Here is a 23,998-nt window from a genome sequence, read left to right on the forward strand (position 1 = left end):
TCACTCCAGGTTCTCTGTATTATCCTACCATGTAAGACAGTCTATTTCGAGAACTATTTGCTTTTGGCTTCGAGTTGTTTTCTGGGTCTTTGCATAAGTCTTCCCAAGTTGGCTCTTTCGAAATTTCTTGCCCTGAGGCATCTCCTTACGTCCCTTTTTGGAGTATAGAGCATGGATGGACTTCTTGGCTACGCTTATAATAGTCCCATTTCTCAACTATATCTTCAGATATAGATACTAGTAATAGCCTCTAAATATGAAACAACCCCAAGCCACCGGTTCGTCACAATCACACAGCAACACCTTTCCGGTTTAGCTGTCACTTCGCGGATCGTCGTGGCTCCACCGATTCAAAGCAACGCACTCGTTCATAGTTCAAGATCTCTTCCCCCCCCCTGTTTCGGTCTCTTGCCCCCCCTCCCTTCCCCCCTTTCTTTTCACCCAAACCCGTTACATCGGTTCCCCGCCTTTGGTGATATTGGCTGAAGCTTGGCTGAGACAACCCCCCTTTTCTCATTAAGCTTCAGCTTCCCGAGGGTCCACCGTGCCCTCCTTTGCTCCTCCCTACTCCATATACCCCTCTGATGCTGATCCCTGAATCATGTCGCAGAGAGGCGAAGACGACTTGGGATCAAGCGGAAACCCGCCATCTGCATACCCGCCTCTCAACAGCGGCCGAATGCCGCGTGACTACGCCTCGCGGGACGTGGCGCGCTCTGGCCCTCCTGGCACTCACCATATTTCACCGTCGCCTCTGCATACTAGCTCTTTCCTCCAATCCTCTTCACACGACGATTCTCCCTCGTCCCAAAGTCCGGTGTCGGCCCCCTCGAGCGCGAACCCTTCCCCATCCCACCGGTCGCCTATAAGCCATATAGCCAATGCTCCGTTCCCTGCGCCTCCTCGAAACTCCCTCCAGTACCGCTATCCAGGTCTCCGGAAATGACTGACTCGGCAGAGCCGACCCCAAGGCCGGGTAATGGCAGCATTTCCAAACAGGCCGGGGTGTCCGAACCCGATCGGTCTGCGTCGTCTTCCGTGAGCTCTGTGCTTTCGGACCGCCCAGCTCATCGCATCATGCCTCGTACCTCTTCCATTGACTCCGCGATATCCTCTCTGTCCTCTGTCTCCCAGAAGTCTAATTTCGATGCCAGCGCTTTGAGTCCAGCCGACATCGGTAATATCATCAATGCCGCCGGCTCCGCAGAAGCCGTCATAGTGCACCTCCTCAGAGAGAAGCATCAGGCAGCTTCTCAAAACTCACAGTTATGGAAATTGGTTGACAAACAACGGACTTTGATCCTCGGCCTGAATAAAGACCTTGAGCGCGCTTACAAGGAGAAAGAGAAGTACAGGAAGAAGTTAAAGGAGGTACAGGACTCTACGCCTCCTCTCCCCACGCTTGATACGGCAATCGGAAATGCAACAAACGTGGAGGACCCACGGCAGATCGTTGTCTCGCCTTCGTCCGAAGGTGCATCAAGCGGCGTTGTGTCACCAGTTGGGAGTGATGGGCAGCGGTTGCCAGCTCCAAGTCGAAAACCTCCACCTGCACCACTGAACTTGCGTCCAACCGAAAGTGCTCAAGGGTTGGCTGACCCTGATTCCGGGTCTGAATACAGTGACGGGCCAAATGGACAATCGAATTCGAATTCGGAGCGCGGGAGGCGGAAGACACGAGAGGAAGATGACAGAGACCGCGAGGTTGCATTGCATAAAGACATAGAGGCCCAAGGCTCTGTGAAGGAGGCTCAATTCCGATCTACTCGTTCCTCTCCCGACACAATGACTTCTGCTAGCCCGCCAACAGCTCCAAGGGAACTCACAACGAGATCACCACCAAATGTCGGTGCTTCTGGGTCCTTAGGTTCAATCTTGAACTCTCGTGTCAATCCCACCGCCGCCAATGCACGTCCGAACTTTCCTAACCCTAAAAGTCCTGGTTTACCCATGAGTCCGGGCTTACCGATGAGCCCGAGGCCGGAAGATCGTCCCATCAATTCCCCTTACCCAGAATGCCTCGAGACATGAACGCTGTCACTGGCTCAGGTACGGGCTACCGCTCTCTCCACGGCCTGGGAACCATCCCCCTCCTTTCCCGCCGGCAACGATCCCAACTATTGATCCTACGATAAAGATAGACAGTCCTCACTCGCCTAGGTTCCCCACCAGCGGTATCTACCAAGGACTGGTGTCCGATGAATACCCTGGTCTACTTTTACCTCCGAACGCTCTGCCACTGATCCAAGTCCGGGTCTCTTCTTCACGTCTTCGTCCTTCTCGCAATAGCTACATGGCTTCGAGGCCTTTGGACGAGGAGCCAGTGTTCACGCTAAGTGTAATCTCTCGGTCAGATATGTCAGAGTTTTGGCGAGTCGAAAAAGTCATCGCATCTTTGCCCCACTTAGACCAACAAGTCCGCCAATTATCTTCGTTCGCGGGCAGATTACCAGACCGTAATGTATTCAATGGTCACTCCCCAGCGAAGGTGGACGCGCGCCGTGCTGCCCTCAACGCCTATTTTGATAGTCTCTTGGACACGCCTATGGATGAGAAGGCAGCTCTGGTGATCTGCCAGTTCCTAACGAGCGATGCTATTGAGCCCCGAGATGATGAGACTAGTCTCCTCAACGGACCTGGGGGTCCTAAAACTGACATTCCTCGAGGCCCAGATGGCAAACCAAGAAAAGAAGGTTACCTTACGAAGAGGGGTAAAAACTTTGGTGGTTGGAAGGCACGCTATTTTGTTCTCCATGGCCCCGAGCTCAAATATTTTGAATCCCCCGGAGGGCCTCACATGGGAACTATCAAGCTCTTCCATGCGCAAATTGGCAAGCAGTCTCAGAGTTCTAATAGTCAGAGCAATTCCTCCGGGACTGATGAAGATGCCGATAATCAGTACCGGCATGCCTTTCTGGTCTTAGAACCGAAGCGAAAGGATTCGTCTGCCCTTGTTCGGCACGTGCTCTGTGCTGAAAGTGATGATGAGCGCGATTCATGGGTTGATGCATTGATGGAGTATGTTGACGTTGCTTCAGATGGTGATCAGCGCGGCAAGCAGCAGACCCAAAGCAGACAGCTACCCCCTTCCCAAAGCAAAAGCAAGCTCCAGCCTGGCCGCGGGGAAAGCCCAGATGAGCCCAGCCCTGTTCAAGGGTTCAGCTTCGATAATGCGATTGCAGCTGAACCTCCGATCATAGGTTCTTCTCTTGACCATGCCCCTCGCTCTCCCCGGATGCCAGCTGGAATTTCCATCGATTCGAGGGATGCAAACCATTCCCCCACCGAGCAATCGATGCAGTCACCAAAGATCATTTCTGGGCCCACAAATGGAGCTATTATCCAGGATGCTGAAGCGTGGGGCAACAAAACCACCACCTCGACAAAGGAAAAGAAGCGTAGCATCTGGGGCTTCCGAACTCGGTCATCTTCCTTCGATCTTGCATCCCAGGCACAAGGTGATGGAGCTGCCCCAAGCAACAATGCTCCAGTAGAGCGGAAAGAGCCTGTCAGGCCTGTGTTCGGTATTCCATTAGCTGAAGCGGTTCGAGACTGCCCTCCTCTTGGTGTTGATGTGGATCTCCCAGCGGTGGTCTATCGCTGTATTGAGTATCTTCGAGCTAAAGATGCGGCCTTGGAAGAAGGCATTTTCCGCTTGAGTGGCTCCAATGTCATCATCAAAGCCCTCAAAGAACGGTTCAATACCGAGGGTGATCTGGACTTCATCTCTAGCGACCAGTATTATGACGTCCATGCAGTCGCATCGCTATTCAAACAGTACCTGCGAGAGCTCCCTACAACAGTGCTCACACGGGAACTTCATTTGGACTTTCTTCGCGTTCTCGGTGAGTGTCGCCACCCACAGCATCCAGACTTTGGAGCTATACTAATTTCTTTATAGAACTTGACGATAAGCAAAAGAAGGTGGCTGCCTTCAACTCCCTGGTCCATCAGCTGCCAAAGCCCAATCTCTCCCTGCTCCGTGCTCTTTCCTTGTTCCTGATTGAAATTGTCAACAACTCCGACGTGAACAAGATGCCCGTTCGAAACGTGGGGATCGTCTTTGCTCCGACTCTCAATATCCCCGCCCCTGTTGTATCATTGTTCCTTACGGACTTTGACAGTATCTTTGGAAGCCCTGAATCGAGCCCGACTACGGTCGAGCTAACGGTGGATAACAGCCTATCCCCGGACGATGTTCGGTCTCCACGCCAGCAGATGTTCACTAATATACCGACTCCTTCGTACAACCAAACCTCATTTGGTGGCCAGCCGGACAACATGCGCAGCGCTCATGATGTGGGGCTAGTTCCTATGCAACCTAATTACGACCCGTCTACCTATAGACCTGACATATACAACCAAAACCCAGGCGGCTCTGCCCCCTTTGGCTCTTTGAATAGTATGCTGTCCCCTTCTCAGGACGACACGCGTTCGGCCAAGTCCAAGAGACGCGAGAGTTCGATGCTTTTCATGGAATCTCGGTAACCTTGATGGTTCTTTCCGAGCTGGCGCCTTACCCATCTCTGTTACCTGTTTCGAAACAGGTGCAAAACCTCGCAATTTGCTATTTTTCGGGTCGATTGCACTTTTCCTCAAGTCTCACCTCAACTGTTTGTTTCTTTTCTTTTTGCTTTTCGTTTCATTGTTGTGTTTGGCCACGATTTGTACGCGGAATGATGACTTTACTCACTTGGCACCGCAGAGTCGTGAGAGAATGTTTAATGATAATGGTAATTGGGATGAAGACGCAATTTCCCTACAAACCTTGATCTACCTGACGTGGATGTCTGTTTCTTACTTTATCGTTATACCCCTCCTTCTTTTCTTCTTCCCTTGGCATGATCACTACTGTGGGGACGTTTGCTGAAGCTATATTTGCGCTTTCCAGGATATTGAATCTCAAATATGGTATCATATATTACATTCCGCAGGGTTTGTCCTTCAATTTCTTTCCCATATCCTTAAAATCGCCTAGTTTTGTCCCCCGCCATAAACCCATGATCTCCCCATTTTCACGAAACCAATCTCCGACATTGTCCACCAAAGCCTTTGCCATACCCTTGTTCTTCGATTTACCATCTGAAGGATTGTGACCAAGACCAGACGAGGCGTGTTCTCCAGTCGCGTACTCAGACCCCATGCTGGGCAGCACGTTCTCGCCGGCACTCAGACTCACAAAAAGCGCAAACGGCACCAGCCATACGCATAAGCCAAAGTAAGAAGCAACCTCTGAGAATGAGGGCATGTCTTCGTAGTTGATATGGTATGGCTGCCGCCAGTTGTTCTCCGCCCGCTGTGATGGGGCCGGAGGGCTCGAGAAGTGCTGAAACCATAGCCAATGGTTGAGTAGGACCAACACGCAGGACAGGAGGAACAATGGGTCGGATAGCTTCACGATGGGGAAACGGCGGAGGTTACTAGCGTACACGAGGTGTGAGACGATGCTGAGGAGGGACAGCAACACAGGGAAGCCATCTACAACCACTAGGAAGAGCTGGATCGCAATGATCGTATAGATGAGGCGGCTCAATAGCTTCCGGGTCAGAACTGTATGCTCTTCCACTAATTCAGACATGTAGTAAGAGCCCCGACGCTGTGAGAATTGTCAGTGCTGATGGAGTCGGGCGAGGGGGGCCAGCATGAACACTAACCGATAGCAAGGGTGAGGAACGCAAACCCCACAATTACCCCCAGATACCCCACGAGAGGAAGAATCCACATTTCAAAAGACAATAAATTTGAAAGGGTTCAACAGGTGAGGAGGTGTAGAGTGGACAAGTAGATCTCCAAGTCAAACCGGGGTTAACGCTTTCGGGAAATCTGCCTGAGGCCACACACCTCCAGAGTATCGGCCCCACCGTCCAAAGAAAAAAAAGTTGAAATACAAGCACCGCTTTCCCTGTCCACTGAGCAGAAACCCCAACCTCGATTCTCATCATGTCTCGCCCAGAAGATCTCCTGTAAGTTAAGCCTGCACTGTCACTCCCTTCGTGGCATGAACTGAGCGAGCCACAGTCCACCAGATCTATTCTACAACGACAATGAATCCCGCAAGTACACAACGTCGTCGCGTATCCGCAACATCCAGGCAGATATGACCAATCGAGCATTGGAACTTCTTGACCTCAAGTCCCCTTCTCTGATTCTCGATGTTGGATGTGGATCCGGTCTCTCGGGCGAAATACTGTCCCAGGAGGCCCCCGAAGATGGTGGACCGCACACATGGGTGGGCATGGATATTTCGCCAAGCATGCTGGATGTGGCCTTACAGCGTGATGTGGAGGGTGACCTTTTCCTTGCAGATATCGGACAGGGGGTGCCTTTCCGCCCCGGTTCGTTCGATGCTGCAATCAGCATTAGTGCGATCCAGTGGCTGTGTAATGCCGAGACCAGCGACGTTAGCGCTGAAGGCCGACTCAAGCGGTTTTTCGAAGGCCTTTATGCTAGTCTCCGCCGAGGCGGACGTGCCGTCTGCCAATTTTATCCGAAGAATGACGTTCAGCGAAGTATGATCAGTGGAGCTGCCATCAAGGCTGGCTTTGGGGCTGGTATGCTTGAGGATGACCCGGGCACCAAGAACAGTAAGCTGTACCTAGTCCTCACGGTCGGCGGTGGTGGTCTACAGGGTGATATCACAGGCGTAGTTAACGGCATGGATGACGTTGATGTCCTGGATGCTCGGCGCAAAGCTATGGAGATTCAAAACGCTCGTCCAGCGCGCAAGGGCGACAAAGCCTGGATCATGAAGAAGAAAGAGCAAATGGAGAAGAAGGGCAAAGTGGTCAAGCATAATTCCAAGTACACTGGCCGCAAGCGACGCATTGCCTTCTGATCATTCTTCTGCCTATCCACACATTCGATATTCAGCCTCAGACGATACTTCGCCCACGGATTACGACTAATTACCCTCACCACGCCGGCGCGACTACCCAGCCGCTAGACTAGTGACCCATTCACGGAAGCATTCCATCGCGTGCCAGTCTTCATGCAATATCATGACATGTGTCGCTCGCGCAAGAGCTGAAGATGGGCCTCGAATAGGACCAGTCTTTCGACGAAGCCGGAGCAGATGCTTTTCTGCCTTCACAAGCTCTCCAAAGCAAAAAGCACGCACGCAGCGGCCGACATCTTACAGGCTGCTCTCCATTTGTACGTAGACCGCGAGAGTATTCTATACCCGCAGGGATCTACGAGCGAATTATTCGAAATGCATAACAAAGATGTCTATTGCTATAACTTGCGAGAACATGGCGAGCTAAATAGAAGGAAAGATAATACATAATGGAGGATCGCCTCGATCAAGAAAAACTCTAGGGCAACTCCCCTCGTAGACGGTGGGAATCATATAATTCAACGGGGTTCAAAGTTACAGAGCCGCCTCCATTTTATCCAGCACAGCGCGGGTGAACTCATGAGTGGTAGCCTGACCGCCCATGTCCCGGGTGCGTGTCTGACTGTAGGATTTGTTAGCGCTCCGTTCTTGAATCAGATGAGGGGAGGCGGGGAGGGTATCAATATCAATAGACTTACCCCTCGCCAATAACATCGTAGACGGCCTTGGAGATACGGTTGGCATGGTCATCCAGTCCAAGGTGGCGCAGCAGCATGGAACCGGACAAGATCAACGCACTTGGGTTGGCCTGGTCCTTGCCCTTAATGTCAAGACCGACGTGACGGCAGCCGGGCTCGAAGACAGCAACGTCCCGACCCATATTGCAGCCAGGAACAACACCGGGCCCACCAACCAGAGCGGCACCAACGTTGGACAAGATACCGCCGTACAAGTTAGGCATGACCATGACGTCGAACTGCTGAGGGCGCGAAACAGCCTGCATGGACGCGTTGTCCACAATCATGTCGTTCACCTCCAGGGTGGGGTAGTTTTCGGCGACTTGGTGGAAAGTGCTGCGGAAAAGACCATCGGCAAGCTTCATGATGTTGGCCTTGTGGATGCAAGTCACCTTCTTGCGGTTGTTGGCGAGCGCGAAGCTGAAAGCGAACTTGGCGATGCGCTCCGACTTGGCGCGGGTGATAATCTTCAGGGACTCGACGACGCCCTGAACCGACTGGTGCTCCAGACCGGAGTACTCACCCTCGGTGTTTTCACGGATGATGCACAGGTCGACATCCTTGTGGCGGGTCTGGTATCCGGGGATGTTCTTGATCAGAGAGATTGACGCGTAGATATCAAGCTCCTGACGGAGAGCGACGTTGAAAGACTGGTGGCCAGAGCGCTCCACCGGGGTGTGTAGGATACCCTTCAGACCGAGCTTGTTGCGCTTTAGAGAAGCCAGCGACTCCTTGAAAAGTTCCTCCGAGTGCTTGTTACCGGTGTCAACGCCGGTCACGTCGACCTGCTCCCACTCAATGGGGACATTGTCGGCCTTGAAGATGGTCTTGACAGACTCGGCGACCTCGGCACCAATTCCATCACCTATGACAGACATCAGCAGCTGCCCCCGGCAGGCTGCGAAATCCAAGCAATTATAAGTCTAACATACCGGGAATGAGAGTGACAGTGTACTTGCCACCATACTTGGTGGGCTTGAAAATGTCGGAGTCCTGGACGCTAGCGAAGGCTGATTGCGGCAGAAATGTTAGCGGCGGGATTCAAAAGCGATGAGCCCCCAATGGCACCGGATGGATGCGGCAAGAAAAAGTTTTCGGCAGCTCATAGGCATTCAAAACGGGGAGGATTGAGCATACATCTGGCGGGAATTGAGCGAACGACAGAGGGGGCCACGGAGGCGCTGCGAAGCAGAGTCTGGACGTTGTCAGTGTTGGCGCAGCAAAAAGCACAATTGGGACACAAACCCGGGCAGGCTGAGCGGATCTGGAGAACATGGTGAGAAGCTTCCCTTGTCAAGAAAAAAGGAATGGGGTGGGTAAGGACAAGTCGGGTCAGGTGCAAGAATGAGGAAAAAAGCGGGGGTGGAGTTTCAAAGGGAACGGAAAAACAGGGCCCGGATGGACTCGGCATTACTGTGGGCGGCCCGATCTTATCTCTCCAAGCAGAACTTCCATACTCTTTCTACACATTCCAGGGGGGGAATTTGGAGCTGGGTTTCTCCAGTGCTTCACTTAGCCTGTACACTTTCTTAAAATGATCGCCTTCACTTGTGCTCTCTCAAAAAATCGGGTCCTCGCAAGGATGATCTCCCCTATTGGCACCCTCTTCCGGTAATTCTCCGCTTTGACCTTGGCCTATAGACCTACGTTTCTGGTAAGTATCCTCCCCTCCCAACCTCGAACCAACAAACAAAATCCACTTGAAGGTTTCCACCTGATCAGCCTGGGCTTGGTTCATCCAGTGAATAATGTATCAACTGCAGTCCTTCAAAGAAAATCAAAGGCTAAACAAGTGGTCCTGTGCAGTGGCTACTGTCACGGTGGCTCTATGCCTTTCCTGTTTAGGGTTCCAATAGGGATATGTTCTTTGAGTCACCCTGGGAGGATTGAATTCACCATGGGGCCGAGGGCTTCGATGCTCAGATATAAAACCCGAGGGTAGCGCTCCAAGGTTTTCGATATCCAGCCCTCGTCTCACCCACTCAAGGATCAATTCCACTTGCACCCTCCTCATCCATTATTTCCTACCAAGATGAAGCTCTTCTCTATTGCTTTGGCCCTTGCCGCTGCCTCTGTTGCCCAGGCTGCTGCCGTCCCGGCTGCCGACGCTGCCCCGGCTGCTGCGCCTGATGCCAAGTACAAGTTCGGGGGTTCATGGTGCTACCACCCTGGACAACCTTGCTACATGATGAAGCGTACTGTGGATGCTGTGGATGAATTCAAGCGCTCTGCTGAGGCTATGGCCGCTGCCATGGCTGAACTGCAGGATGAGTAGTAAAGAGGCAAGTCTCTACCCCTTACATCGTCAGGCTTATGCTAACCAGATCTTTAGGGTTCTCTTTCTAGAGTGTCTCTTGATATCTGCTCGCCTGGAGCTGTTCCGGTATCACACATGACCTGGAGTAAGCTTGACTGAGGGATCCGAATATCTGTTTGCGGGGGGTAGGGGACCATGGCGGACACTCATTTTACACTGGCCATGGCTTGAATCATTGTTCTATTCGACCGGTACGAGAAAACCAAAGGAAGCAAATATGAAAAGGCAACGGAAAACCGAAGGCTTGTTTATTAGTACGATAGCACTGCGTATCCTCGGGGGTCGTACTATCAATGTTGACCTTTCATATGCCGCGGGCTCCTCTAGCGGAAAAGTTCCTTTTCGGGTGTTTCATTTGTAGACTTCAAACTATCTACGGGGATATCGATATTAGATCACATTGCTGTAGCCACGCAGTCGCACTCAGTAGCACCGGTTCATCTCCTCAAAGGCTCCATATTGTGATTCTATGGGCGCCGTGTGCGCTGTCTCCCACCAGTGACGGGAATTATACACCGGGTCCTTCGCGGACGCATAGGGTCTTCCAGTCGTAGGCTCTATGGGCAGTGCATTCGGCTCGTATCCATTCCTCATGTAAGGCTCGGCTTCGTCTCGGGCCACATTCATGTCGAGATCCTCGGAGTCACAGGTGCTGTTGGTCGACTCGGACAGGGGGCCTGTCGATCGCATGTACACTTGCCAGGTTTGGACCAAACGCTGTTTCTGCTCAAGGTCTGCATGCTTGAATAGATCCAACTGGCTAGGGGACAGAGAACTCGGGTCTATCCCATGCTGCCATAGGATCTCCATTATACCGGACGTAGAGTCATTTGCGGGGGCATCGGGGGCGATCTGGTGGCTTGGAATTGATGCTACGTGGGAGGAGTGGTGATAATGCTGGGAGATGCTGTAGGAGATCGGTTGGGGCTCAGGTTGGGATGGAAGAGAACGCATGCTCATTTGCTGGTTAAAAAGGGTTGCCAACTCGTCTTCCATTTTCCCGTTGCTTTCTGACGCAGACAATCCGCACTATTGCGATATCACCGGTCAGGGGTGGGGGGGGAAGTAGAAGGAGTATCTGCTTTCTATTACCTGGTTACAGTGTGGGTTCTCGACAAAGGCAGCCAGGGAAACGGAAACATCGGAGACATGGCCGCAGAAAGGGCACTGGTGTAGAATAGTAGAAGACATGACAAGACCAGATACACAGATATGAATTTCAGTTGAGGAGGAAGAGCACGATATTTAAATGTACACTGCCCCTCCTCCGCATTCCCGCTGCCCAAAACTTGAAATTGTACCTAATATGGTACCTGACTTAGGCTAGAGCTAGTACCTAAGGATACTAGCCTGTATTAAATGTAAGGAGTCGTAATCACGTATTGGGATGCGTTGGAAGCGCAAAGAGCAACCGGCGATGGAGCTTTGCAATCACAGAGCGTAACACAATCTCCTTTCCCCCCCCAACCCAAGGAATCAAGTATCACAATAGATATCAATAGCCGATCCACGAACTCCCGAAACTAAGAGGCGGCCAAATGCGACGCAGTAAAACATCCACGGAGACTCCACAGCTCCAGGGCTCGGAGATCCAAGATGACAAACCAAACAAACACTAACACGTGACTAGGCAACTCCCGTGACGCAGCTGTACCATGCCCAGCGCGATCGTGGGAGCTATCCATTACTGAGTGTTGTCTCCCATTCTTCGTCTCTCCCGAGCTCCCAGAGAGATTAGCCTACCCCCCTATTTCACATAATCCCTCACGACCATGGCAAGCTTATCCCCCGCGCTGGATCTGATGTGCTCGACCAAACTAGCTAACGGAGTGAGCAGACGTCGATCGGCACGGGCTACGATCTCTCCAACTCGGTCTTCTCGCCAGATGGCCGCAATTTCCAAGTATGAACCCCTGGGTGGTATCACATAACATGTAATCTTGTGACATTTGAGGCTGACTTGATTGCAGGTAGAATACGCCGTCAAGGCTGTCGAGAACGGCGGCACAGCTATCGGCATTCGATGCAAGGACGGCGTGGTGCTAGCCGTGGAGAAAATCATCACCAGCAAGCTTTTGAAGCCTGGTGCCAATAAAAGAATTGCGACAGTCGACCGGCATGTTGGCATTGTGAGAAACAACCCCCCCCGATCACCGGCCTGGAGATATCGAAAATCTATCCTGGAACGACTATCGCTAACCTTGTCTTCTCTACATAGGTATCCGCTGGTCTTATCCCCGATGGCCGTCATTTTGTCGCTCGAGCTCGGGATGAAGCGTCATCCTGGAGAGGTGTCTACAAAGGACCCATTCCTACTTCCGCCCTCGCGAACCGCCTGGGAGGTTATGTCCAAGCTTACACACTTTACTCTAGCGTTCGGCCATTTGGAGTCACCTCAATTATCGGTGGCTGGGATAGCGAGGCAGAGCTTGCTGTCGATGGACAGGTCGGTAGTGGACCGAAATCTGGCTCCGGCGGGAAGGTCGAGGGGGCCAAAGCTGGCGGACCTGGCCTATACATGATCGAGCCGAGCGGTCTTTACTGGGTTAGTCTTCTAAAACCTCAATCGTAAGATGGTAACTGACAGGATACATAGGGGTATTACGGAGCTGCCACTGGCAAAGGACGACAATCGGCGAAGGCGGAGCTGGAGAAGCTTGATTTGACCGGTGGTACTCTATCCTTGCAGGATGGAGTGAAGGAGGCTGCTCGCATCATCTACGTTGCTCACGAAGACAGTAAAGACAAGGAGTTCGAGCTGGAAATGTCATGGATCAGTTCGGTCGATGGCCCAACGAAAGGTCGTCATGAGGAAGTGCCCCAGGAGCTGCGTGAGGAGGCAGAGCGTTTCGCAAAGCGGGCTTTAGAAGGTGAAGATGATGAAGAGGAAGACAAGGGCCCAGCTGGAGAGCAGATGGAGGAATAAACTAGACCTAGCAGCAATTGTTTCATTTTTAAATCTGATGCTCTGATGCCATGTGTACTACTTGACGATTTACTCGAACTTTCCCTCGGACCAATTGCGCCTCTTCACGCCAAGCTCCACCGCTGCGCTACCCCAGTCCTCGCCATGGTTGTGCATTCCACCTTTACCCAAACCTGCACGTTCCAGGCCTTGCTCTTCCGTCAGAACGGTCAATAGTCCGAAGATGACTGGTACTCCCGAATCCAGCTGGACACGCATGAGTCCGTGGCTCACAGCGTCCGCGATGTATTCAAAGTGCATCGTCGCACCCTTGATCAGTACACCAATTGCGATGATGGCGTCGAAAGGCTTCTTTGCGGGTAAAGAGGCCGATTTGGTGAGGTCGGAGGTGGAGGCGGACAACAGATCGGTGGCACTAAAGCCTTCCCCAGAGGAACTTGCTTGGACCTGAGAGGCAGCGTAGATGCTAAAGTAAAAAGGTTCAAAAAATTTTCCATAAATAATCAGATCACTCCGAGTCCGGAGCTTCTCCAGGTAGAAGGAACCACTTACCGCTGCACACCGAGCGGCAGTTCGTAACTGCCGGGTACAGTCTGGATGGTGATGTTGTCCTCCGTAACACCAGCGGCCAGGAGACTCTTCTTGGCTCCAGCTACTAACTGGCTGATGATGGCATCATTCCATCTCGCATGGACAATAGCAACACGCAGTCCAGAACCTGCAGGTCAGGTCCAATTGTTAGCAAGGGGGTTCGGTGTGAAGGAGCTGTTCATAGAATGCCGCGAAGCGAGAACGGAAGGTCCTCTTACCGTCGAGGCTCTGGGCTGCTCCGGGTTCCCTTGATAGAAGCCATGGGAGGATAAATGAAGATCGATTGTGGACTGAAGGGAAGGTAGATGTCTGGGAAAAGAGTCACTTTCGACAGAGGTTGAAGTTCTAACTTCCCGTTCCCGACGAAAACATCATGGTCCGCGGGGCAAATCTGGCGGGGACAAGGGCGGAGTTGATGAAACAATTTCCGACTGCGGCGAGCGCGGCGGTACACGAATGTATTCACAAACTCTCCCATTAACTCCCTCGATTTATTCATACACATGAATGATATTCGTGGAAAACTACGCGTCGCGAACTCGGCAGTAATGCACACATAATTGGTTCCCATTCTCCCATAGCTAAAATAACACAAAAAAAAAAAAGAACGCAACGCCCTAAAGATATGAAGATCATGGCGGTCGTCTACTCCAAAACTCTCTTGAGATAAAACACAAGGCTCGAAGAATTTTACTCAACAGTTACCGATTTGGCCAAGTTTCGGGGGAAGTCCACGTTCAGACCTTCACCGACAGCCAGCCAGTAGGAGATCAGCTGCAAGGGAATCACGTTTAGCAGACCCTGAAGGCAGTCCACGGTCTTGGGGACAACAATCTTCTCGGTCTGGGCAGCGGAGAATTCAGGGTCATCCTGGTTACAGATAACAATAGGACGTCCACCTCGAGCGATAACTATGGGAAAACATTAGTCTTGCGTTGCAGGGGGGCCAATATTCTTTCCAGGCCAACTTACCTTGCTGATAAGCGTTGAGAGACTTCGTGAACAGGTTGTCACGGGTAAGAATCATAATAATAGGCAGGTTCTCATCCACCAAAGCCAAGACACCGTGCTTCAATTCGCCGGACATGACAGCCTCGCAGTGGAGGTATGAGATTTCCTTGATCTTCAGCGCACCTGCAAAAAAGAAAGAGGACAAATGGTTAGCATCTATGTCACAAAATGGGGGGGAGGTCCTGGGAATGCTTACCTTCCAACGCTGTGGGGAACTGAGCACCACGACCAAGAAGGAGCAAGCTCTTCTGGTCTTTGAAGAACTTGGCGCACATCTCCTTGATAGGCTCGTTGAGCTTCAAAATCTCACGGAATTGTTCAGAGACCTTGCCAAGTCCCTCAACAATCTCTTCGCGTCTCTTTTGCTTGGAGGCCCGGTCTTCACTGAGAGAAAGTGCAAACATGACCATTGCCACAAACTGGGAGGTGTATGCCTTGGTAGATGCAACACCGATTTCGGGTCCGGCGTTGATATGGACACCACAGTGGGTGAGGAGAGAGATAGAGGAACCCACTACGTTAACAATACCCACAGTCAGGGCACCACGCTCCAAGCAGTATCGAAGAGCCATGAGAGAATCGGCGGTTTCTCCAGATTGAGAGACAAACACGCAAGTATCATCACGGAATACGGGGGCCTGTCGGTCAAGGAAATCCGAGGCAAGCTCGACCGCGATAGGGATCTCAGTCAACTCCTCAAAAACACCACGCACGGCCATGCAGGAGTGGTAGCTAGTACCACAGGCGATGAAGATGATGCGGCGGCAGCGACGAATGGTCGAGATATATTGCCGCAGACCACCCAAGGTGACCTTCTTGTTGACGGCATCCAGACGACCACGCATGGTGTTGACCACGGACTCAGGCTGCTCGAAGATTTCCTTTTGCATGAAGTGGTCGAATTTGCCCTTCATGATCTCCTGGAGCTCCAGCTCGATAGTCTGGATGGCGCGGACATTGGAGGTTCCATCATCCTTGGTGAGGCGGTGGATGTTTAATTGACCCTCATGGATGTGAGCAATGTCATCATCCTCGAGGTACAGAACCTTCTTGGTGTGCTCCACGATGGCGGAGGGGTCCGAAGACAGGAAGAACTCAGCGGGCTGAGGAATACCGTCATCAGACAGAAAAGCGCGTGACTGGGAACGGTGCAGCAGCGACTTGTCGGGGGGAGCCAAGAGGCTGGCAGCGGACTTCTTGATAGCCACGTTCTGGGAGGCCTGCTCCGCAGGAAGGGCACCTTCTTCCGAGAATTCCACATCGACGAAGTCGACCTTCATCTTCTTGGCGGTGCGAACACCAATCACAAGGGGCGAGCCCTTGCGAGCGGCAATCACCTCATGGGGATAGTGGACAGACTTCAGCAGCAATCCAAATGCACCCTCCAATTCCTTGATCACGGCCTTGGCCAGTACGGTGAACTCAATATCCGGGTGTTGGTCATACAGGTACTTAGCCAGCTTGGCAATACACTCAGTATCGGTCTCGGTCTCGAAACGGAAGCCCTTGCTCTCGAGAAGAGCCTTCAATTCCTTGTAGTTGGTGATGATACCGTTGTGGACCACGGCGAACTCCCAGCTGGGATCCGAACTATTTTGGGTCAGTCGATATCAATCGAGCGATTGTGGTGTGACCATGGAAAGGTATTCTTACCGGTGAGGGTGGCAGTTGCTGCGAGAGGGAGTACCGTGGGTGGCCCAACGAGTGTGTGAAATACCGGCGTGTGATTCGAAAGTCTTGGTCATGTCGGGCTTGGCCTCGGCGATGAGTTCCTTCAATTTGGCGACCTTGCCGACTTCCTTAAAAGCGCAAACCTCATTCTTCTTGTCACCATCGACCGCCATACCGGCGGAGTCATAGCCACGGTATTCCAACCGTGAAAGACCTTGAGGTCTTTGTTAGTGGGAGGGGGTACATCCACGGGATCGGCGCTCGATCGGCACGACTTACCATTGAGAAGGGTGTCAATGATGAATTGGCGGTCTCGCTCAACGAGATAGTTAATGTAACCAAAAATTCCACTGAAATGAGAAGACAATAAGGTCAGCATCTGAATGCCCAGAAATGTCGGTGGGAGGTGAAAGGGAGGGGCAGGCAAAACGCCCGAGATAAACATACCACATGATGAAGAAGGCAGAAGAATTAGAGGAGTTGGATTAGTCGATTGGAATAGATGGGATGGGAGAAATGAAAAGAGGGAATCAACGATTGGAAGGATTTGGAGATGAAGGGAGAAGAGGAAAGCTGATTCGTATTTATAGAGGGGGAAGTGGACAAGGGGGGGTGGATTAGTGGATTATTATTAGCTCCTTATTTTTTTTTCCTCCCAAATACTCCAGAGAAGCTCCACCGGGAAGCTACCGGGGCCAATGCGCCCATTTGTCTCACTTCCAACTCTTCAGCACGAAAAAGGGGAACTAGTTTCTAATTCTGATAGATCTGCAATCTATGCAGGATTGCTGCTGTTGCTATTCTGGCGTTGTTCTCGTTGGAAAAGATGGGCATTTCTTTTTCTTTGCCCTTTCCCTGTCCGGCGCCTTGCTTTTTCCACCTCAGAACAGAAGACACTCCAACGGTTCCTACGGAAGGGGAGGTGCGATTCGAGGATATGAGCTAACGTCTCCCTCCATCGTATCAAAGAGAATCCATTCGAAGTTCAAATGGGGACTACCAGCTACCGAGAATCATCGAGCCATCGATGCCCGGTTATTGGAACGACCTCTCTCCCGGTCCGAGACTAAGTCAATCTAACCGTTTGGTTTCAGGGCCACCACCGCCACTAACCCAACCCAGCACTTGGTCCCGTACGGATTACTATTTTTATACCTGCCTGCCTTGGAGCCCCATGAGCTTCGCCACATTGTCGGCCCTGGATAAGCCTCATGGTTCCTGAATATGTCTTCGAGGCTCCAATCACCCACGGATTCTCCACGAGGCAAGGGACAAATGCCCCCCTTGGTCGATTATGTCACCTACATACGCGCGATACTAGTTCCTCGACATCCCCTACAAGATACTGTAGAGCACCATGTGCTCCAGAATGGGAAATTGATACCATTCTTGGATGTAGCTGTTTGGAGATAGCCAATGAGAAGCTTCAAGAGCCCCTTTTGGAAGAGGCATGCTCAAATAAGTCAATAGCGTCAAAAGAGGGCAGAAAAGGATGTGTGCATGCGAAAATCAACCTGGAAAAGGGTGGATCCGGTTCTTGCAGGTGACGGTCCACCGCTTCCCGGTTCGGTCGCGTCTTCGCTCCCTGCAAATTCTCTCCGCATCGCGCGACAACATCGATCCCTCAAAACCCTCGTCTTTTTTTTTCTGCCGTCAAGCTCTCTATTTCCGCTACCTTCAATCCAGCTGCGTGCCGCCGAAAACCGGTCTCGTCGCGGGTTGGTCAAGTCGGATTGCCGTCAAGGATGCTGCCCAGTAGTCGCGCAGTGGTTCCGGGCGTGTAGCCACTTTTCATCATGTCACGCGCCTCCGCTGGCTTCGCCGATTTCTTTCTACGGCCCCTTCAGTCCTCCAGAGAAAGCGCGTCAAAGTGGGGGATCGAATCGATAAAGGGCTCGATGGCGATTCAACCGACGGTCACAGTTCTCTCATTTCCTGTGCCATTCCCAGTGGGGCAGCTGATGAATCCAACGGTAAGGTGCAGGCTTCTCTGCCTTCATCAAATCTTCCGGAAGAGAAATCAACAAAGGCCCAGGAAATCCCCGGCTCTTTGGCAGCCACTGCAAATGGCCATCCTAACATCGACACCCTCACCCCATTGACAAATACAGAATCTTCCCCTCCTCGCAAAGGAAACAGTCCACGATCGAAGACATCGGAAGGAATCCCTCTTCGCCCAACCGCGGAGCCTGTCAAGACCACCATGACGCCTGTTCATACTCCGCCCACACCTCAATCTCAAAGCCGGCCAGAAATCATCGTCAAGGGCTGCCGAATAGTCTATGATCCCGATTTGGACAAACGCTCATCCAAAGAGAAACGAAGGAAACTTGAATATGTGGACATTCTTTCCAGCCATCAAGCAGCAGCGCCCCCTGACCCTCGTCGATCAATTGCAAATTATACCCGCGGATCGGGCTGTAAGCCAAAAACCAAATTTCGGCCCGCCCCATATGTCCTAAAACCATGGCAATATGATGCAATGACAAGTATTGGTCCGGGTCCCCCAATTCAAGTGGTGGTAACCGGATTTGATCCTCTCACTCCGGTTGCTCCTTTAACCGCCCTTTTTTCAAGTTTTGGCGAGATTAGCGAAATCAACAATCGTACAGATCCCGTCACTGGCCGTCTTCTCGGTATTTGCTCCATCAAATACAAAGACAGTCCTTCTTTTCGCGGTGGAAGCCCGGTTTCAGCATCCAGTGCGGCCAACCGAGCCTATCATGAATGCAGGAAAGGGCAGCGAATTGGGACTCGAAGGGTGAGGGTGGAGTTAGATCGGGAAGGCACCGTATCGGAACGATTGGCCGCCAAAGCAGTTGAGTCGCATCGAATGGCTTCGAAACCCGCTGTCGATGCCAAAGTGGATGCTAAGAAGGAGGGCCCTCCGCCTACCGCGCCTAAAGGCCCTTCAGGCAGATCTAGCATCCGTCCAGGAGTGGCCGTTCCAGAGGGGCCCCGAGCAAGTGCCCGATCCCCAGTTGTACAGTCTATGGTGGAAGAAGTCCCGATTTTGAGCCAGATCAAACGCGATCCCTACATTTTCATCGCCCATTGCTATGTACCCGTTCTGAGCACTACGATCCCTCATTTGAGGAAAAGGCTCAAGGTGTTCAATTATAAAGCTATTCGCTGTGACAAGACTGGATACTACATCATCTTCGAAAACTCCCGCCGGGGCGAGGAGGAGACTGAACGTTGCTACCGACTATGCCATATGGAACCTCTATTCACGTATATCATGAACATGGAGAGCCAGCCGTACGGGAATCCCAATTATGTCCGCAGTCCGAGTCCGGAACGTGTTCGTGCTGCGCAAAAGGAGAAAGCGCACCTTGAACATACGAAGAAAGAGGCGTTGTTGGATATAGAGGAAGAAAAGCAGCAGCGTGCGGCAAACCTGGACCCTTGCCGAGAAGTATTGTCGATCATCATTCGAGATTTGCACGACAAGCTTTTAGAGGACGTTAAGTCTCGAATTGTGGCCCCGTCACTTTATGACTTTCTTGATCCTGGTCGGCATGTTGCCAGGCGGGAACGTTTGGGAATCTCAGGTCCTGAAAGTATCGTGCAGCCTGCTTTCCGAATAGGTATCGACAGTCTAGGTACACGGACCACTGGTGACAAGAAGCCCGATCTTTCTGCTTTTCCCCGTATACGCAAAAGATATGGCGTGGACCAGGCTGGAGAAGCGTTCAAGGACGAGCGTCGCCGACAGCCGCTTCGTAAGAGGCGGGCAGGGTTGCTGGGCAGACTGCAGGAGCTCCATCATGATGACGATTCAGATGAGGAGCATAGTGCTCACCTTGCCGGGGACACTGAAGAAAGGAGTAGTCGGCATCTTAGTCGGGCAAGCTCTGAGTCATCGGAACCTGAGCAAGATGATGGTTTTCAGTCGGATATTGAAGCAAGCGTGGACAATGCCTCTACGAAAAATCAAGCGCTTGTGGACAAGGATGATACGTTCGATCATGGACGAAAGAGGAAACTGGAGGATGGAGTCTTGGGGGCTCCAAAGCGGCAGAAGCAGGCCCAGCAAACGGTTGAACCTGAAGAGCCCGGCCCAGAACAGGCAGAGGATTTCGCAACCCCAGGTACCAGTCACCCAAGTCCTGTGGTGGAACCTACAAAATCCTCGGAAGATACAACGGGAGCCAAAGCGTTCGGCCTCGAATTTGCGCCAGGCCCAGAAAGTACTGACGCTGTTGAAGCTGAGGTCACCTGGGGAGTCTCCAAGGATGCACCCGCGCAACCGTCCAAGATGATGCGACAATCATTTTGGACTTGGACGGCTGGCAAAATCTAGTCAAGGACGAGGAAGATATCCAGTTTCTACGGGATATGCTCATGAGCCACGCTTCATCAGCCATCAATAATATCAACGCATGGGCATGGCAACAAAAACAGATCAAAATCCTCAATGAACCTCAGGATGAAGGGCCAACCCACGACACAATTAGCATCGCTGAGTACTATGTTCCGAATGTCAGTGGTGCTGCTCGCACGGAGGGTCGGAAGCGAATTCTGGAGGCTGAAAAGTCTAAATACTTGCCACATCGGATCAAAGTTCAGAAAGCCCGCGAGGAGCGTGAGGCAAACGCAAAAGCCGACCCCCAAGCTGCCGCTGCAGAAGCTGCGAGAATCGCTGCTGCCAAAACAATCTCGAAATCAACCTCGCGGTCAACTCGAGTCAATAACCGCCGCCTCATTGCCGACATCAACGCACAGAAGCAAGCCCTTCCTACCGCTAGTGGAGATGGTGACGTTCTGCGCTTCAATCAACTCAAAAAACGCAAAAAGCCTGTGCGATTCGCCCGTTCGGCTATCCACAATTGGGGCCTTTATGCGGAAGAGAATATCTCGGCCAATGATATGATCATTGAGTATGTGGGTGAGAAGGTCCGCCAGCAAGTTGCCGACATGAGAGAACGGCGGTATCTGAAGAGCGGAATTGGCAGCAGTTACCTTTTCCGGATCGACGAGAACGCCGTCATTGATGCTACTAAGCGAGGTGGAATAGCACGTTTCATCAACCATAGCTGTACCCCAAACTGCACTGCTAAAATTATCAGGGTTGATGGGAGCAAGCGCATTGTGATATATGCCTGCGGGATATCGAAAGAGGTATGTGTCATTCTATTCCTTTGCCAACATAATGGCATGCTAACGGGGATGGTAGACGAGGAGCTCACATACGATTACAAATTCGAGCGAGAATGGGATAGTGACGATCGGATCCCTTGTCTTTGTGGCTCGACTGGCTGCAAAGGATATCTCAATTAAACCAAGCGCATTACATTCATGGCGTTCTCCTTGGCGCGTTAGTTGGGGTGGCTTTTTTGGATGGGGGGATTCCAGGTTTTTATTAATGGCACATGATGATCCCAAAGCACGCTCAGCCTCATGTACAATATAATGGAAAGATTTTGAATTTATTGAAAGGCTGCCCTGCCCGATAAGCATAGTAGAGAGCACCCTGTCCACATTTCACTATTCCGAGTGGGTATCTTCGCATCTCGAGGGAAAGGTGGCATAACGTTGAAATTAGTGGCAAGCTCAGACTAAGACAGATCAGTAAATATATAATATAGTGATGCGCCTGGGAACGAGTCTCACCGAGATGGCTTGGCAGAAGGAAATTGGCGATGCCCTCTTTAATCGCATATTGATGGCCACAGTTCCCACACACCAGTCTACCCTCCATGACCTGTGTCTCTAGTAGGAGACGGTGCAGGTCTTTCAAGGTTCTTTCATCTTCAAGTGCTTTGCCCTCGGGTTTTGAGTCTGGGAGACTGGGGAAACCAAGCTATGTAAGACGACGGTGTTAGTTTTCGGATTGAAGGGAAGGGAAGCAAGCAGAGTAGGTACCTCATTGGCAGTCACACGAAGGCCCTCCCAATCGATACGTGGTATCACATTGCGAATGAATTCAGGCTGGAAATCAATCTCTTGCATTTCAAGCTCAGCATCGTGGAAATGCAAAGGGAAGGACGCTGCTGATGTCTTGCAATCCTTAACCGCACAGGTCACAAAATTCGCCGTGATCACTTTCATAGTGGCAATGCTGATGCGTAAGGCTAGAACCCTGTTTACCTGGGGTTTTGTGAGTACATATACCAGGTGGTAGACAGTGGAGGACTTCAATATGGCTTACCAGAAGTCAACGAAGGCTATTCAAATTCATTGGTATTTCTTTTTTGGTGGGGGCCGCCTGTATATAGGTCATGTGACCTTATCGATAAGAGTGACCATCTCCCCGCGGCGCCCCACTAAATGTACCTGCCTCATAAAAACCACAGTAAGCAAGCAATGCTTCTAGGTTTGCGGTTTGAGCTGCACCTCAACCATGTCTAAATCGGCGATATCATTTTCTTCGAGGCATGTGTGAGGTTCCAGTCGATCGCCATCAAATGAGAGCGACACTTGGTAATCCGCTCCAATAGAGTGTTTTTCCCGAAAAGCGGAGATGAGTTTCGACACCGGTGTTTTTGGTCTTGCTTTGATCCGTAAATCGTTGAGTCCTGGACTTCGAAGAACAATTTTCAAAGGCTTGTTTCCTTCGTCTTTTTGCAGGCCAGCGTCAGAATGGGGTGGAGGGGAGGACCAGCGCCCAGCGTCAATTGGAAGGGAATATTGACAGCCAAGGAGGGAAGGATCATCTGTAACAGCCTCCATATGTATGCGCAATTCCTTCTGCTCTTCAGACATATCGTCTTCCGTGGCCTGGGATACCCGGCTCTTCTCGTTCTGAATTCCTAGGCTTCTGCAAGTGGTTACATCGAACAGTCGCCGACCTCGCCATGTCAGATATATGGCCGCCGTGGCCTCATCAGTAAGACCCTGGCGCTTACACCATTCCAAACGAACTTGCCGTAACCCTTGAGACAATTTGCGGCTGAAGATAAAAGGCTTGGTATTTGGAATATCCGATGTGACGAGAATCCGGACAACCAGCTCACTGTTTGATGGGAGAGCCGATGACAGCTTTTGAGAAACTGGAGATTGAACTGGATGCGATTGAGGCTTCTCCGATATGGATCGCTGCTCCCCTCCGCTTAATGTAGAGCCCGACCAAGGGTGCCTTGTTGTTGGTTTGCGTAGTGATGGATGACCAATCTGGTCCGAAGGGGTGTGATGATTACAAGGGACGGGCGTGTCAGCAGGAGCAGCATAGCAATCATGATCGTTTCTCCGGGCACTTGCTGGCCATTCTGAGTGGTGCGGGGTGGGCTGATCACTGTCCATTATCTCGTTTTGGTCATTTGATAAGCCATCACTGTCCGTATGCACCTTTGTTTCGGTCTCGGGGTTGACTCTTTTGATCTCTTCGGATAATCTAGGTCGCTTAGAGCGTGCGGTCTCCTCGACAAAGACAATACTGTGACTCTCAGATTCCTTTTCCTCTTTCTGCTGTACCTTTCGGGCTTCTTGGTTAGCCGCGATGATATCTGAATAAGTTTGCTTGGATCGTCGGTAAAACTCGTTCCCAGTACCTCCGTCTACAGTCGCCCAGGATGGCTTGTTGAAGAATGACTGCATCAGGAATACTTGGATCCTCTGGTGTAACGAGTTGACGAGTGCTCGGTGGAATAATAAGCAACAATTAAATAGCTAGCTGGGCAACGATTCGTTGCTCCCTCTTCTCACCGCCTTTGGTGGGACTGTCGCACGACGCGACGTCCCCCAAAAGATTTGGCTCCACCTGATTAGCCTCAACTTTGGAGGTGCCTCTGCCTTGAGTACAAACCGCTAATTTTTGCTGGGCTCCTCTCTGGAAGCATATCGGCAACATGGAGAACAACTCATCCTCTGAAGGAAAGGACCCTTCAGCTTTCCTCAGCGAAATCATTGGCGCTCCAGTGATTGTGAAGCTGAATTCTGGAGTGGTTTACAAAGGTAAGCTGCTAAAT

General features: G+C 51.6%; 12 protein-coding genes across 12 annotated transcripts; 5 read left to right on the top strand and 7 right to left on the bottom strand.

Moving 5' to 3' along the window:
• Window positions 1–601: 601 nt before the first annotated feature.
• Window positions 602–4,488, top strand: N7468_008688 (GTPase-activating protein BEM3; the record flags this gene model as incomplete). The annotated part of the gene is made up of 4 exons (XM_058477984.1): window positions 602–932; window positions 959–1,954; window positions 1,980–3,845; window positions 3,902–4,488. 4 exons carry the CDS (start codon window positions 602–604, stop codon window positions 4,486–4,488), a joined length of 3,780 nt encoding a protein of 1,259 aa, XP_058328329.1.
• Window positions 4,489–4,921: 433 nt separating this feature from the next.
• N7468_008689 (uncharacterized protein) lies at window positions 4,922–5,724 on the bottom strand (the record flags this gene model as incomplete). The annotated part of the gene is made up of 2 exons (XM_058477985.1): window positions 4,922–5,565; window positions 5,655–5,724. The coding sequence occupies 2 exons, from the start codon at window positions 5,722–5,724 to the stop codon at window positions 4,922–4,924; spliced, it is 714 nt and encodes a 237-aa protein (XP_058328330.1).
• A 216-nt stretch (window positions 5,725–5,940) lies between these two features.
• N7468_008690 (18S rRNA methyltransferase BUD23) lies at window positions 5,941–6,835 on the top strand (the record flags this gene model as incomplete). The annotated part of the gene is made up of 2 exons (XM_058477986.1): window positions 5,941–5,963; window positions 6,019–6,835. 2 exons carry the CDS (start codon window positions 5,941–5,943, stop codon window positions 6,833–6,835), a joined length of 840 nt encoding a protein of 279 aa, XP_058328331.1.
• Window positions 6,836–7,369: 534 nt separating this feature from the next.
• Window positions 7,370–8,847, bottom strand: N7468_008691 (isocitrate dehydrogenase (NAD(+)) IDH1; the record flags this gene model as incomplete). The annotated part of the gene is made up of 5 exons (XM_058477987.1): window positions 7,370–7,457; window positions 7,534–8,437; window positions 8,505–8,582; window positions 8,710–8,767; window positions 8,818–8,847. The coding sequence occupies 5 exons, from the start codon at window positions 8,845–8,847 to the stop codon at window positions 7,370–7,372; spliced, it is 1,158 nt and encodes a 385-aa protein (XP_058328332.1).
• A 757-nt stretch (window positions 8,848–9,604) lies between these two features.
• N7468_008692 (mating alpha-pheromone PpgA) lies at window positions 9,605–9,847 on the top strand (the record flags this gene model as incomplete). The annotated part of the gene is made up of 1 exon (XM_058477988.1): window positions 9,605–9,847. The coding sequence occupies one exon, from the start codon at window positions 9,605–9,607 to the stop codon at window positions 9,845–9,847; it is 243 nt and encodes an 80-aa protein (XP_058328333.1).
• Window positions 9,848–10,312: 465 nt separating this feature from the next.
• Window positions 10,313–10,885, bottom strand: N7468_008693 (uncharacterized protein; the record flags this gene model as incomplete). The annotated part of the gene is made up of 1 exon (XM_058477989.1): window positions 10,313–10,885. The coding sequence occupies one exon, from the start codon at window positions 10,883–10,885 to the stop codon at window positions 10,313–10,315; it is 573 nt and encodes a 190-aa protein (XP_058328334.1).
• Window positions 10,886–11,723: 838 nt separating this feature from the next.
• N7468_008694 (proteasome core particle subunit alpha 7) lies at window positions 11,724–12,815 on the top strand (the record flags this gene model as incomplete). The annotated part of the gene is made up of 4 exons (XM_058477990.1): window positions 11,724–11,792; window positions 11,860–12,018; window positions 12,108–12,434; window positions 12,486–12,815. Coding segments are annotated over 4 exons (885 nt in total), but the record flags the coding sequence as incomplete, so codon positions are not given.
• A 69-nt stretch (window positions 12,816–12,884) lies between these two features.
• Window positions 12,885–13,778, bottom strand: N7468_008695 (lumazine synthase RIB4; the record flags this gene model as incomplete). Its single annotated transcript, XM_058477991.1, has 4 exons — window positions 12,885–13,061; window positions 13,089–13,281; window positions 13,368–13,533; window positions 13,757–13,778. 4 exons carry the CDS (start codon window positions 13,776–13,778, stop codon window positions 12,885–12,887), a joined length of 558 nt encoding a protein of 185 aa, XP_058328336.1.
• Window positions 13,779–14,096: 318 nt separating this feature from the next.
• Window positions 14,097–16,467, bottom strand: gfa1 (glutamine--fructose-6-phosphate transaminase (isomerizing) GFA1; the record flags this gene model as incomplete). The annotated part of the gene is made up of 5 exons (XM_058477992.1): window positions 14,097–14,317; window positions 14,379–14,540; window positions 14,614–16,007; window positions 16,071–16,302; window positions 16,368–16,467. The coding sequence occupies 5 exons, from the start codon at window positions 16,465–16,467 to the stop codon at window positions 14,097–14,099; spliced, it is 2,109 nt and encodes a 702-aa protein (XP_058328337.1).
• A 1,417-nt stretch (window positions 16,468–17,884) lies between these two features.
• Window positions 17,885–21,371, top strand: set1 (histone methyltransferase SET1; the record flags this gene model as incomplete). The annotated part of the gene is made up of 4 exons (XM_058477993.1): window positions 17,885–17,958; window positions 18,012–20,249; window positions 20,318–21,212; window positions 21,273–21,371. The coding sequence occupies 4 exons, from the start codon at window positions 17,885–17,887 to the stop codon at window positions 21,369–21,371; spliced, it is 3,306 nt and encodes a 1,101-aa protein (XP_058328338.1).
• Window positions 21,372–21,644: 273 nt separating this feature from the next.
• N7468_008698 (RNA methylation protein TRM112) lies at window positions 21,645–22,142 on the bottom strand (the record flags this gene model as incomplete). The annotated part of the gene is made up of 3 exons (XM_058477994.1): window positions 21,645–21,649; window positions 21,705–21,894; window positions 21,957–22,142. The coding sequence occupies 3 exons, from the start codon at window positions 22,140–22,142 to the stop codon at window positions 21,645–21,647; spliced, it is 381 nt and encodes a 126-aa protein (XP_058328339.1).
• A 261-nt stretch (window positions 22,143–22,403) lies between these two features.
• Window positions 22,404–23,627, bottom strand: N7468_008699 (small ubiquitin-related modifier domain-containing protein; the record flags this gene model as incomplete). Its single annotated transcript, XM_058477995.1, has 1 exon — window positions 22,404–23,627. The coding sequence occupies one exon, from the start codon at window positions 23,625–23,627 to the stop codon at window positions 22,404–22,406; it is 1,224 nt and encodes a 407-aa protein (XP_058328340.1).
• Between the last annotated feature and the right edge of the window lie 371 nt (window positions 23,628–23,998).

The sequence above is a fragment of the Penicillium chermesinum genome (assembly GCF_028974085.1).
Source record: "Penicillium chermesinum strain IBT 19713 chromosome Unknown utg000006l:1.0-2335141.0:1.0-2336784.0, whole genome shotgun sequence".
In the NCBI taxonomy this organism is placed as follows: domain Eukaryota; kingdom Fungi; phylum Ascomycota; class Eurotiomycetes; order Eurotiales; family Aspergillaceae; genus Penicillium; species Penicillium chermesinum.